The 13,695-nt window shown below is 37.3% G+C and overlaps 1 protein-coding gene across 1 annotated transcript in view; it reads left to right on the forward strand.

Annotated features, from left to right (window-relative positions):
* The window catches only part of LOC121388841 (gonadotropin-releasing hormone II receptor-like), a 184,169-nt gene extending 177,669 nt beyond the window's left edge, over window positions 1-6,500 (forward strand). Inside the window, exon 6 of the mRNA XM_041520359.1 lies at window positions 4,873-6,500. Within this exon, the coding sequence (XP_041376293.1) occupies window positions 4,873-5,201 (329 nt within the window). The 3' untranslated portion in view covers window positions 5,202-6,500. The remainder of the gene's footprint in view (window positions 1-4,872) is intronic.
* The last annotated feature ends 7,195 nt before the right edge of the window (window positions 6,501-13,695 follow it).

Consider the following 13,695-nt stretch of genomic DNA (forward strand, 5'->3'; position numbering starts at 1 on the left):
GGACCTAGTCCAGTGTTAATGCGCTCCTCTGATGCGCCGTCGTTCTAGGATCGACCTCCGTCGGTGGGCCCATTGGGCTATTTCTGTTTCCAGCAAGTGCACCGTCACTGGCATATCAGAAGCCATGGTATGTGACATCCTGTCTGTGGGATGGTGCATGAAAAAAGATTCCTTATTCCTTGCTATTAAGAGGCTTTCCTATCTAAGATTATACATGTATGTCAAAATTACTAAATGTTTGACATCCAAAAGCCGATGATTAATAAACTAATGCGCTCCAGCGGTGTCGTTAAACAAGCAAATTTTAAACTTTATATTTTTTTATTTTACCTGCAATTTCTACCCAATGTTTCGGCAGCATCTCGCAGTCTTCATAAGGCCAACGTAATTTTTGATAGCAGTTTATGTAACGTCCATCGTCACTTAAGGAATAACCGTTTAATAAATCCATCATTCAACTGACGAACCCTCGTCTCGTTACAATATCAGCAAACGTGAAAACGAGGGGAACTTTTGACCTGTTCCCTGGAGTATTCTGCTTAATTCGTTCTTAATTTGACTTGCCCCCAGAAAGTCCGATTAATTTGATTGGCCGAATTCGTGCGTCAATTAATGTCACGTTACGACAATCAAACCGTAATCACCGGGACTCATTGGTAAACCTGAACAACATGATGGTCTTAGGGCGGAGGGCAAGTGGATGGGGGGGGGGGGGCAGGAGGGGGGGAGTAGAATTACCCGAAGTGGAATTCGTGGCCGCTGAATTTCTAGGGCGCGGGACGTAGCTCAGTGGTACAGCGCTAGCCAGATGCGCGATCGATCTAGGATCGATACACGTCGGTGGGCCCATTGCGCTACTTCTCATTCCAGCTAGCGCTCCTCAACTGGTGTAACAGTCCGTGGTATGTGCTATCCTGTCTGTGGGATGGTGCATATAAAAGATCCCTTGCTTTTAATCGAAGTGAGTAGCCTATGAAGTGGCGACATCGAGTTTCCTCTGTCAGTATCTGTGTGATCCTTAACCATATGTCCGACGCCATATATCCATAAATAAAATGTGTTAAGTGAATCGTTAAATAAAACATTTCCTTCCTTCCTTCCGTTTCGTCTATCACGCATGCAGTTTCTTTCCTTCCTGAATTTCTAGGGAATATGAAGTGGTGTTGTTGGGGCGTTTTTTGTTTGTTTGTTTGTTAGGTGGTTTTTAGGGGTTTGGGGCGTGGTGATGTTGTTGTTGATTTGGGTTTTTTTTTTTTTTTTTTAGGAGGATTGTTGTTTTAGCGATATTTCAGGGCCAAAGTTACAAAGCCTGTTTATGTCTTACGCGCGTGTAACTACATGCATGTACAGTGGCTAAACATATACGTTTGGATCCCGTAACAACAAGTGTTTTTATAGTACACTATATGAAAATATCAAAATGTGAAAATTAAAACACTTCATCGCTTTCGCGGCGCAGTGCAGCCAAAATGCTGAATACAAATTGTGACGAAATGTATTTTCATATTGATATACTCGTCATTGATAAAATAAAACAGCAGATCTGCGACTTGAAAACCAAACCAATATATTGTTACTGATGTGTAGAAGATAAATAATTCGAGTATTAAAATACATTTATGCTTTACGCTACATGAAAAAGACAATGTAATGTTCTTTTACGAATAGCTGGCTTTTAACGTGGCGCCAAATATACGCACGAACAGTTTCGTTTTACCATCAGATTTGTCCGTGTTTTGCGTCTTTTATGAGACACAAAATAAGAAATATGTTGATGCATTTCGCCTTGCGGTTTTATGGTGCAATTCGGTGGATCCTGGAAGTTAGCGGGCCCGTAGTAACAATTATATGTGAAGTGATGAGTACACGCTATATTGGAAGTGCTGCGGGAGGGGGGGGGGGGGGGGGGGGGGGGCACAAGCATATTTGTTCTTTACATGCATTCATCGTTAATATACAACTTCTATTTAAGTATGAATGCATGATGTCCCTCCACTGCAAAAACGCATTGATCCGCGCCTAAGTAGGTAAACGTTTTGGGCCTCAGGGTCGCAGACTCGCCACTTCAACACCCTCATTCCCTCTCCTTGTTCCAATGGACCTAAGTTAGTGATGAAAGTGGAATTACATGTGTAATCAAAGCTAGGGGTTGTTAACCCACAGGGGAGGTAGAGGGTGGAGGGAAAGAAAGAAATGTTTTATTTAACGACGCACTCAACACATTTTATTTTCGGTTAAAAAAAAATATGGCGTCAGACATATGGTTAAGGACCACACAGATATTGAAAGAGGAAACCCGCTGTTGCCACTTCATGGGCTACTCTTTTCGATTAGCAGTAAGGGATATGTTATATGCACCATCCCATAGATAGGATAGCACATACCACAGCCTTTGAGTGAGAAATAGCGCAATGTGCCAACTGACGGGAGGGGGGGGGGGGGTGCAAGAAGGGGATGAAGACTAAACCACGACATATGAATTAATGCGCTTATTTCAATTATATCACTGTTGGTCTAGATTTCGTTGCTAATTTCATGTTAATTTTTAATACATTGCTGGTTGGACTATATACGTATATTTATAGCAATGGGTGCAGAGCTTGAATGGTTAATATTAACTAACTCTCTCTCTCTCTCTCTCTCTCTCTCTCTCTCTCTCTCTCTCTCTCTCTCTCTCTCTCGCCATGTCTCTTCTCTCAACTCTCCCTTCATCTCGCTCTCGTTTCCTCTTTTTTCTTCCTCCCTGTGTGTGAGAGAGAGAGAGAGAGAGAGAGAGAGAGAGAGAGAGAGAGAGAGAGAGAGAGAGAGAGAGACTGCGTGAGTGTCAGTGCGCGTGTGGCAGTGTGTGCATGCGAATGTGTCCTTAACATGATATCATGCAACAGTAACGTGTTTAATAATGTAATTACTTTTTAATGTTCCTTTGGCGTAATGTTATAAGCTGGTTTTATTATTGCATGACAAAGCCATATAAACTCGCGGTGCCTGTTTTTTATACGATATTTGAGACAAATAAAACAACAGAAATAGTTTTGTATTTTTCTGAGACATGACGCGATGCACGTAGACGACGGAACTATTTTATGCACACAAATCGCGTGTATTTAACAATGTATTCTGGCGCCAGACTTATCATTATGTTGTGTCACTACATGTGACGTCACCAGACATGTGGTCTTCTTCGGAATGTTTTATAACATTTGAGAAGTTGGCGTACTGACTGAACCAATACGTTTATGAAATATTGCCACAGTAACGTCCGAGAACAGGACTTTCTAGTTAACATTTCATTACAGAGCAGACGAAACTGCTTATAAACAAGAATCTTATCAAGAATATCGGGTAATTGCGCAGACAGAACCCTCAATACACAGTTATCTCGATGGGCAATTTAACATCTAGATGTTCCATAAAACAGCTACAGAAGGACTCAGTCTTCCACAAAACAACTGCAAAAGTTTTTAGTCTTGATGACATTAAGTATTGCGTGTGCTTAAGTTTGATTATGTAACCTATGGGCGGGGTTTTTCAGGGGTTTGCTCTCCAGAAGCGTAGGATAAAATCTGTTTTAGGCTATACATATTGGTGACCAATGGAAAATGGAAAATGTAGACTAACAGAAGCTACCACCGTTGTGAGGTACAGAAATGGCAATTCCCACTCAATGGACAAAATGGGTTTTTTTCTCTAATAGTTCACTGTTTTATTTCCAAACATTTTTTGAAAAATATTTTACGGCCGAAGTATTCTTTCAATTGTGGCTATTTGATTTTACGAAAACAATGCACTCGGACTGAACTAGTGAACTGAATACGCTTACATTTGTACGATTGTGGTTTTGACAGTAACTCATAAATGCATCATAACGCATGTTACTGATTAGAATAAGCTATATTACTAGCATACAGACATACGAGTTTACCAGTAATATCATAATGGTTTGACGGTAGAATACCACATGACTGCATTCCTTTCTTTCTTTTCATCTGCTTTTTTCTCTTTTTTTTAAAGGGAAACATTCCTTGCATTATATTATATATATATATATATATATATATATATATATATATATATATATATATATATATATATATATATATTTTTTTTTTTTTTTTTTTTTTTTTTTTTTTTTTTTAAATAAAGCCAGGCAAATGGACATAAACAAAATTCTAGTTTGTGATATTTAAAATTACAATCCGGGCTAGGAAACTTCGCGATAGCTTTAGACTTTTGTCTTTTTTTATATTGAAACTCAAAGATGGATGATCCTAATATTGGAACTTTATTTGAATTTGATTCTTTTAAAACATTTATATATATATATATATTTTTTTTTTTTTTTTTTTTTTTTTTTTTTTAAATAAAGCCAGGCAAATGGACATAAAATTTCCTGACTTGTGATATTTAAAATTACAATTTGCAATCCGGGCAGGGAAACTTGGCGATAGTTTCAGACTTTGAAAAAACTATTTGACTGACTAAAGCTAGGGATTTATTTTATTGCAGGCATGTTCACGACTGCCTTTCGAAGGGAAACCCGGTGGATGTGGAATTGTGTGAAGACCACTCTTAGCAAACCGTGCTTCCCCTCCAAACAGAATGGCTCGCCCCATAGTCTACAACTTTTGTAGCTTCCGTGTGCGCACTCGCGTTAACCGCAGTTGACCAGCACCAAAATACCACGCACATAAACCAACGCATATACGCTGTAGACTATATAGCCAAAAAATTGCAACAACAAAACAAATTTTACTCAGGGGAATTATTTGTTTGGTTTTTTGTTCTAATAATTTAATTAAGTAAGATTATTTAGCTGACGTTGTGTAGAGGTTGTGTGACATTCCCTACAACTTGTGTTCGTCTTGTTTCCAGGAATGTTTACAATCAATTTTAAGAGAGAGTTTCAGAGATGTTGCTGCTGCCTTCGAAATCGCTGGATCCGACGGAAGTTAGACAAAATAACCGGAAATGCCAGCAAGACCGCTACGCTGCCGCCTAACGGATTTTCCGGTCGCCTATCCCAGAGTTCCATGTCGTCGCGCGTGACGGAGAGAATCCAGTTCAAAAGTTCGGACACGGCCAGCGGAAGGTTCATACAGAATTCTGTTGTAACCCCCACCTGTTCCAGGATGTCCCTAGTGCCCCTGTCCAGAGAGAACAGCATATCGAGAGCAAATATGAACAACTTTGTTGGTTTGTGAATAAAAAAGAGAAAAAAATGGCAGATCTATTTTAAAATGACTGAAACGAAAAGTAGTAGAAATTCCAAAACAAAAAACAAAACTACTCATGGTTGTGGTTTATTTATTCCATTATTTATTTTCTCGAAAAGAATGAAACCTGCAGATATGAAGAAGAAAAAACAAGAAACAAAAATACACGTTATGTTTTATTTATTCCATTGTGGTTATTTTCGCGAAAGGAATGAAACGGGCAGAAAAGAAAGAAAAAAATGGTACAAAAATTATAATTACTTTATTGGATGTGTTTCAGTTATTCCATTTTTAGTTTTTCAGAAAGGAATGAACATAGCAAAAAACATATGTCCATAACAAATGTTTTAAAGGGGTTTTAAAAGTATTGTTGTGTTCGTGTTTGAAACCTATATGTGCTTTAAACTAATTTCCAAACGAACTAAACATTCAACTCATTGTACTGCTCACTACAAAGCTGTTGTATTAAAATTAACATTGTTGTGTTCATTGGGTTTTTTTATCATCATAATATATAAATGTGTTATTAGGCCTACTTTTATTAAAAATATGTTATGAATTTGTGATCCATTTGATGATATACTTCCAAATAGTTTAGGTGACTCCAGTGCTTAAGCTTATAAAACGCTCAAAGTCTCTATTAGAGTCTCAGTCAAGACTCTAAACATTTTATAAGCATCAGGCCTGGGACCGTGCTTATAAAACTTTTAAGAGACCAGACTGAATTTCAAATGACGTCACAATAATACAATTTGTATGGCGTTGTCATGACATTACTGTCTCAGACTCTTGAGTCTCGAGTCTAGACTCTATATAAGCACCTGGCCTGGTCCTCGTTTCACAAAGCGATCTTAGTCCTAAGATCACCTTTAATGCATAGCTACCTTATGCACTAAGATCGCTTTGTAAAACGGGTCAAATCGTATCTAAGTTGTATGGTGTTGTCATGCTATTAATGTCTCCAAATGAGTTGGTACAAGGTTGTACTATACCAAATAACTTCCGGCTGGGTCAAAGTTCTAGGTGCACGTAACATTTGATAGAGCAGTTAATATCACGAGTCCTGTCATTGGTGATAAATGTGACAGTATTTTGTTGTCAAAATATTTAGTCTCGTTTGGGCAATACTGGTTTATATATTGGCATAATGTTTTTAACCACATACCTTAACATTGTCGCCTATGGGATTTTATTAAATTTTGGTATAGTACAATCACAAGGGCTCATGCTTACAAAATGTTCACCAACTATTCTATGCAATTCAAATGCAGACTTTGCTAAACTAACTCTTGATTCTAGACCTTAAAGTGCTATAAGTAGCTAGGTCTAGTGATTATAAACAGTTTAGTTTAGACTGAAGCTTTAACGTCATGCGGAACGCCATACAAAATGTAAGCGTGTCACATCTTTAGATATTTGCGTCTAGTTTCTTTGGGGATCTTCTTTTTCTAAGAAGCAACAACGGACAAGGAACATCCTGCAACAAAGCGGCTTGTATCAAAACTCGGGGAAAGTAAATGCCAGTATATGCCTCAGTCACAAATGCGGGGGTAACCGTACGGCGTCCTGGTGTCCGCAACATCGGGAAAGAATCGTTGGGTTCTCCCAAAAATCTTTGCCATGGTCACATTAGATATGGTGTGTTTACGGGGACCCTGCGTGCTGACACATTTTTTCGGGCCATCAAATCTTAAGGACATCGTAAGTTGACCTTGCGGCCACCGTAAAGTTACCGTACGTTGTCCCGACATCGTAGGGGCATCGTGTGCCTTCCCTTCTATGTCTCCAGATACCACAAGGTCACTCGAAGGCCACCGCAAGGTCACCTCAAGGCCGCAAGGTGCCCCTACAATATGTCTGCGGTGGGTTTCTGATTTTAAAAATCGTACGGTCTTCAAAAAATTATAATTCCGCATTAAAAGTTTCTGATGACCCTACGATGTCCGAAAATCGGCCAAAAACTCAACGATGTCCGCAGGATGTAACCGATGCCCGTAGGGTATTCGTAGGATATCGTCAAAAACACGCATCGTACGGACATCTTACCCACTTGCGATGCATGTGTGACTGAGGCAATAACACCATGTTTGTGTGGAATATGTTAGGCCAAGGAGTCTGTTAAAAAGGAAAAATATTTGTTTAATGACACGTCAGCATATTTTTAACCTCTGTATATCGGAGCCTATGTTCCACATATGACAATTGTAATATTTGGCCTGGGCAGTATTCGATGAAACTGCGGTCTCAGGTTATTCCTACCGAATAGCAGCACGTGATTTTAATGCACTTTGCCACAGACATCACATACCATAGAATTTTATAAATAGAGAATGCTACATAAGCGGCTGTTAGATACAATTTATCTTACGAGTTGTTTTAAAACGTATCTAACGAGCGAAAGCGAGTTGGACATGTTTTTAAACGAGTTGTAAGATAAAGGGTATCAAATGAACACAAATGTAGTATTTTATTTTTTACAGATCTTTAAAAAAACAACAACAAAAACCTATGTACGGCGCCAGCGCTTATAGTATACTTGTGCATCACTGAGAAGACAATTCCAGGTTAACTTGTACGTCACAGAGTGATCAGTTTCGATAGTGTTGGGGTTTTTTGTTGTTGTTGTTTGGGGGTTGGGGGGGGGGGGGGGGGGGGGGTTCTGGGTTTTTTCTTCATTGGATGGTGTTGCATTGCAGGGCATTATACAAACTTAAAATTCTCTGCTTAACCGTTTAAGGAGTTTTAAATAATTAACTACTCAGTTGCCCACCCCCCCCCCCCCCCCCCCCCCCCCCCCCCCCTAAAAAAAAAAAATTAAAAAAAAAAATAATAATAATAATAAATCCTGGCTACGGCCTTGCATTGGTCACCATCTAGAAGTAGCCAATCGTATATCTTTAAAATGATATCGCACGTAAGTGTGTTATTGGTATGTGTTAACAAAAATAATAAATGATGTTCTCACTAACGGGTGTGTAAGAAATCAATACCAGTCATACATGAAACTGGCAAGAACGGAAATAAAACCTATAGTGGATTCGCCGAGCGGTACTAACCGTACGACCCATCGCATTTAACACGACGCTCTAAAGGCTGGATGCGGCGCGTGCATGCGGTCCGCTTAAAAAAACAAATGAATAAATAATAATGGAAATACTAGTACATTAGTTTCAATGAGAGCGTTTACACTGGATACGTCCGTCTGCAAAACACACGCGGCCAGCCACATCCAGTCTATCTAAACCGTTTAATTACTGCAGACAACATCCCACCCCGCGTTTCTTTAACGACGCTCATTATTCAACAATGGGTTATAGCCATTTGGTTAACTATTGTATTTTACACTGCCGAACATAATTTTGTTTTAGCAAATGTATGCCTAGCAATTGAACCGCACTTTTTTTTTTATCTTTCTGCCTTAGATGAGACTAACCCATGTGACGTCATTATACTTTAAAAAAAAAACATTATGACACGCTGGCCAACAGGAGTTTGAAAATGTTAACTCTCTTTACTACCACGAGTTTTATTACATAGCTTTCTTTCATGGAATAACTCTTGTCCCATATACAAGAGGATGAGAGAAAAAGGAATTAATTCTCATTGAACCCCAGTTGACAGGCAACAGTAGTTACAAAAAGTTATTCAGTTCTAGATCCGGGAATCCACCCTTTAAACATCATAATTATGTGACTGGGCTCCTTTTTCAACATACGTTTATTTCCAACAAAATAAAATAAAGAACAGGGGTACTCTTTTCAAAGGAACTATATTGAGGCCGATCATTGGATGAAATCGTGGGGAGAGACAGAGAGAGAAAGAGAGACAGAGACAGAGACAGAGACAGATATATATCAGAAGTTGAAGAAAGAAGACACAGACCCCTCTAACTCTGAAGATCAAGCATCCGCCCATGAAAATCAAATTAATATATAACTGGCCTACATCCAAACCCCAGTTGCCGTCATCATAGAACGCGTCCACGGAGAGTTCGATCATACGACAAAAGCATCTCAAGCGAGCGCTCTCCATTACCCCAACAAAAAACAAACACATTTCCTGCATTGTTCTGCTAAACGCCATCTTTTTTATGGACACTATGGAGTTCGTGAATCCGCGCCTTAAAAAGTTGAGTGCATAGCATCACTGAATCCTACTGCTAAGTACATGTCACTTCCACATTTACTCAAATTGTGGAAATCAAAAACTCAAACAATGTATAACTTTCACATCAGACTTGATGGCTATATTTACACGAGTTACATTTAAAATACAAACCTTAACATACAATACATGTAACTGAAGTTAGGATCATCAATTTTCTCTGGCACACAAAACCAAAAACCAAAATCAAACAAAAAAAAAGTGAAGAAAAAAAAAGAAGACGTTTTCAATGGTATTGCTTGTGAAAATGGTCCATGGTCAAAACTTAATGTTGGTTTCCATGAAATCTGTAACAGGTGCAGATTGACTCAGACGCTCTGCACGAAATGGCAGTTGCACTTCCAGACAAATAAGAAAATGTGACATTTGTATACCTATAGAAGATCCTCCATTACTATGCCACAAATCATTTCGTACTGCCACCCCCATTTATTTTTAGGCTTGGCTAGGTTAGGTTCTGACCATGACAGACGGACAACTGGAACCATTACATTAGAGTGTTTTCGTTCAATTCCACCTCCAAATTAAAAATTACAATGACATTGGACTCAGTCTTTATAGGTTTTTGTAACAAAGCAGACGTTACACTGCAAATATTAAAAATAAAAACATGGCAGTGCGGTAATGAATCACAGATAAATTGTATGTATACGTGGACAAATGCAAATTTACACAAGCACAGCAATATCAATAGGCAGCAAGTTTCGTTATAGTATTTATATATACAAACTGACAATCTCAAACTGTCTCCCATTTCACTGTGGGTACAGTTTACAGTAGAAATCTCAAACAAACCCTTATACTTCGGCCTTGGTAGTGCAGTGGTTAAGCCATCGGACTACAGGCTGGTAGGTACAGGGTTCGTAGCCTGGTACCGGCTCCAACCCAGAGCGAGTTCTTAAGGCTCATTGGGTAGGTGTAAGGCCATTACACCCTCTTCTCTCTCACTAACCAACTAACAACTAGCCCACTGTTCAGGACAGACAGACAGACAAGATAGCTGAGGTGTGTGCCCAGGACAGCATGCTTGAACCTTAATACGATATAAGCACTAAAATAAGTTGAAATTAATAATTCTAGATATATTTAGTTAGTCAAAACAGATGCTTTACCAATAAAATAAAATTAGAATTCATTAGAGGAAATTATGTTACACTGACATCATTTTGCTTTGAGAGATTTTATTTATTTTTATTATTTATAAAACGAAACAAAACATTTTTTTTCTGTATTACTATAATACAAAAGTACACAAGATAAAATATGTTACACCTGATAACATCCAGGTATCAAGTGGTTGGTTAATTCATGGTGTGCTATGCCGTGTGTGTGTGTGTGTGTGTGTGTGTGTGTGTGTGTGTGTGTGTGTGTGTGTGTGCGCGCGTGCACGTGTGCATGCTTGTGTCCGTGTATATGTATAGATCAGATCAGTGTTTGTGTGTGTGTCACTGTGTGTGAGTGTATGTAGGTGTGTGTCAGTGTGTGTATGCATTACTTATGTGTGTCCGTGTGTATGTATAGATCAGTGTGTGTGTGTGTGTCCATTACTGTGTGTGTCCATGTGTATGTATATATCGGAGTATGCATGTGCGAGTGCGAGTGTATGTGTTTGTGTGTGTGCACATGAAGTTACAAATCCATCACATATAGTTATCTCAGAAACTAAGTTAAGACAAAATCTTCACTCGATTCCTAAAATTCTAATATTGTATCCCACCAGGTCCACCACCATGAGAACTCATACATACTATGTGACCAATGTTTCAAGGATATTATACAATCATATGTCCTGAATACATTACAGGTTCATTAAATCTACTTACGATAAAACAGACTTCTAATTTCAATCATAACAAACACCTTTGCTAATGCCCTATTACAAGACAAACATTATCAAAATATAATTCACATATCATTATCTTTAGGTACTTTACATACAAAAGTAACGGCATAATGTGACTATATATATGAATGTTAAATATGAAACGTAATTCAAGACTTATTTTGTGTTTATCGTACAGAATTTTTTTCCCCTGCCTGCTATAATTCACGTTTCATTATTCCAAAAATCAATACAATTGTATATTTTTAATTTAAATTTTTTTCTCTTCCAGTCTATGACATCCACATTTTGAAAAAAAAAAAAATTGGAACTGTCAGTTAAAAACTTTTTATCAGTACTGTAAAACATGAAAAACAGCAGAAAAAAACAACATTGTAATAAAAAAAAAAAAACTAACACAAAATTAAGAAATATGCATATCTATTACACTATTCATATATTTACAACTATGTACACTGTACATACAAAGTACAAAGTCTGGCACATTAGTATTAGTATTTACATTAACCAGTATATTTATTATACACATTAAGACAGTATATATATTTAAATATTACACTTCGTGAAATACAGAGACTGAACTGCTAAGAGCCTACGCTCCCATCATCTTTGAAACCATTAGCATTTCACTTCCACCTCTTTATTACCCAGACTTTTTTGCACTTTCTGTCAAACTTTCTTTGAATACAACATTCCATGTGAAATGTGAAGCTGCAAGGGATTAAAACTTTTGTGATAATGTACTCAAAATAAAAGTTTATAAAAAGAGCATCCTGTAAACATCCTGCGTTCCTATGGCTGGTAAGAACAGCTGAATGGACCAGTCAGATAAGCAAATCATGTGGAAAAGTATTTCCTGTACTTTTCTCTACAATTTTACAAAGAACAAATGCTGACAAAGCTACTGTGAAACCCGTCTAAAACAGACACCCACAGTATCAAGTAAAAAGACCAGTTTTAAAGGATGTCTGGTTTAGAGAGGTTACGTTCTTGAACACAGTCTGCTTTTGAGGGAATTCCTGTTTACAGAGGGTCTGATTTTGAGGGTTTCACTAGTTTTTATTGATATTAACTCACTTATAAACACTTAAATAGATGTGGATAAATTTCAGTAGCATAATTCAGTTCTTAAGAATAAATAAAACAAGTGAAATTATAAAACACCAGAAGAGTTGAAATATACATATGTATGTTACACTGATTAGTGTAGATTATCACTAGTAGTAAAAATGTTTTCACCAATCAGTGCAATTACTTCTCTTTATTGACTGTAAATTTGGCAACATATATCAGTGGTTTCACTACCGTACATTTACGTACGACAGCCTCACCCCCCACACCAGTTCCTACAGCTCTGCATCTTCCCTATAATTATATACACACTATAGCTAAATTATATCACTGCTGGGTACATAAAGAGACATTACTTGCTATTTATATTGCTGTCTTGGCCCCAATATACTGAATTAAAAATATATTCATAAAACTATATACAAATGCATAGAACAGGAAGGAAATTGATAGTACACTATACACATAATTTTAAAACATTCTGTTTGAAGAAAAAAAACTAGACTCATTAAAACTTCCTCGTCTGTCAGATGGTTATACAAACAAAATAAACTGCAGGATCACCCAATTTTTTTAAACGGGTTTTATATCCATCTCAAAAAATAAATAATTTTTTAAATCTTAACTGACAGCTAATTCAAGTCATAAATATATTAAAGGTATAGTATTGCATGAATGACAGTTTCGTTTGCACAAAGCTCAGTCATTCAAGCAATATATTTAAGTCCACAGGACATCATAAACATAGACACATAACGGGTTATGCAGACATAAAATGGGTTATCCAAATTTGTTTTATATAAATGAGTTACGGCTAATTTCATTTTTTGGAGGCCTGTTCCATTCTTAAACTGTTACTGTGAATATGAAGATTAAAGGCAGACTGCTCAATAGCAGTCGGCATTTTTTTCAATGGCTGCTTCTTTTCATACTTTCAATTACATCCCACTGTTAATCCAGATATAGTTGTCCTCCAGGCTTCTCAAAATGTTTCTACTTTTAAAAGTATCGAACACACTTGAGGCAATCTATTCATGTGATACACCGTAGGATTAAATATAGGACAGAAATCATAATATTGATACCAGTACATATTTACAGAGGTGTGTACTATTAGAATCATGTTGTGACCAACATTACAGTGACAAAAAGATGCTGAATGAGCAGAAATCCATACCCCTGGCAAGCAAAAATACTTTAAACCAAAAATACCACGTAGTGTGTAGAATACACATTTTCCAATCTCCTACATTCAAGGGAGATAACTGTCAAAAATGGATAAATTTTATGAAAGTCAAACTTGATCTGTAGCTAAAAGTTAAAGTTTGTTTTGTTTAACGACATTAGAACACATAGATTTATTAATTATTAAATTGGATGTCAAACATTTGGAAATTTTGACAT

This window comes from Gigantopelta aegis, chromosome 2 (genome assembly GCF_016097555.1).
Source record: "Gigantopelta aegis isolate Gae_Host chromosome 2, Gae_host_genome, whole genome shotgun sequence".
NCBI classification, from domain to species: domain Eukaryota; kingdom Metazoa; phylum Mollusca; class Gastropoda; order Neomphalida; family Peltospiridae; genus Gigantopelta; species Gigantopelta aegis.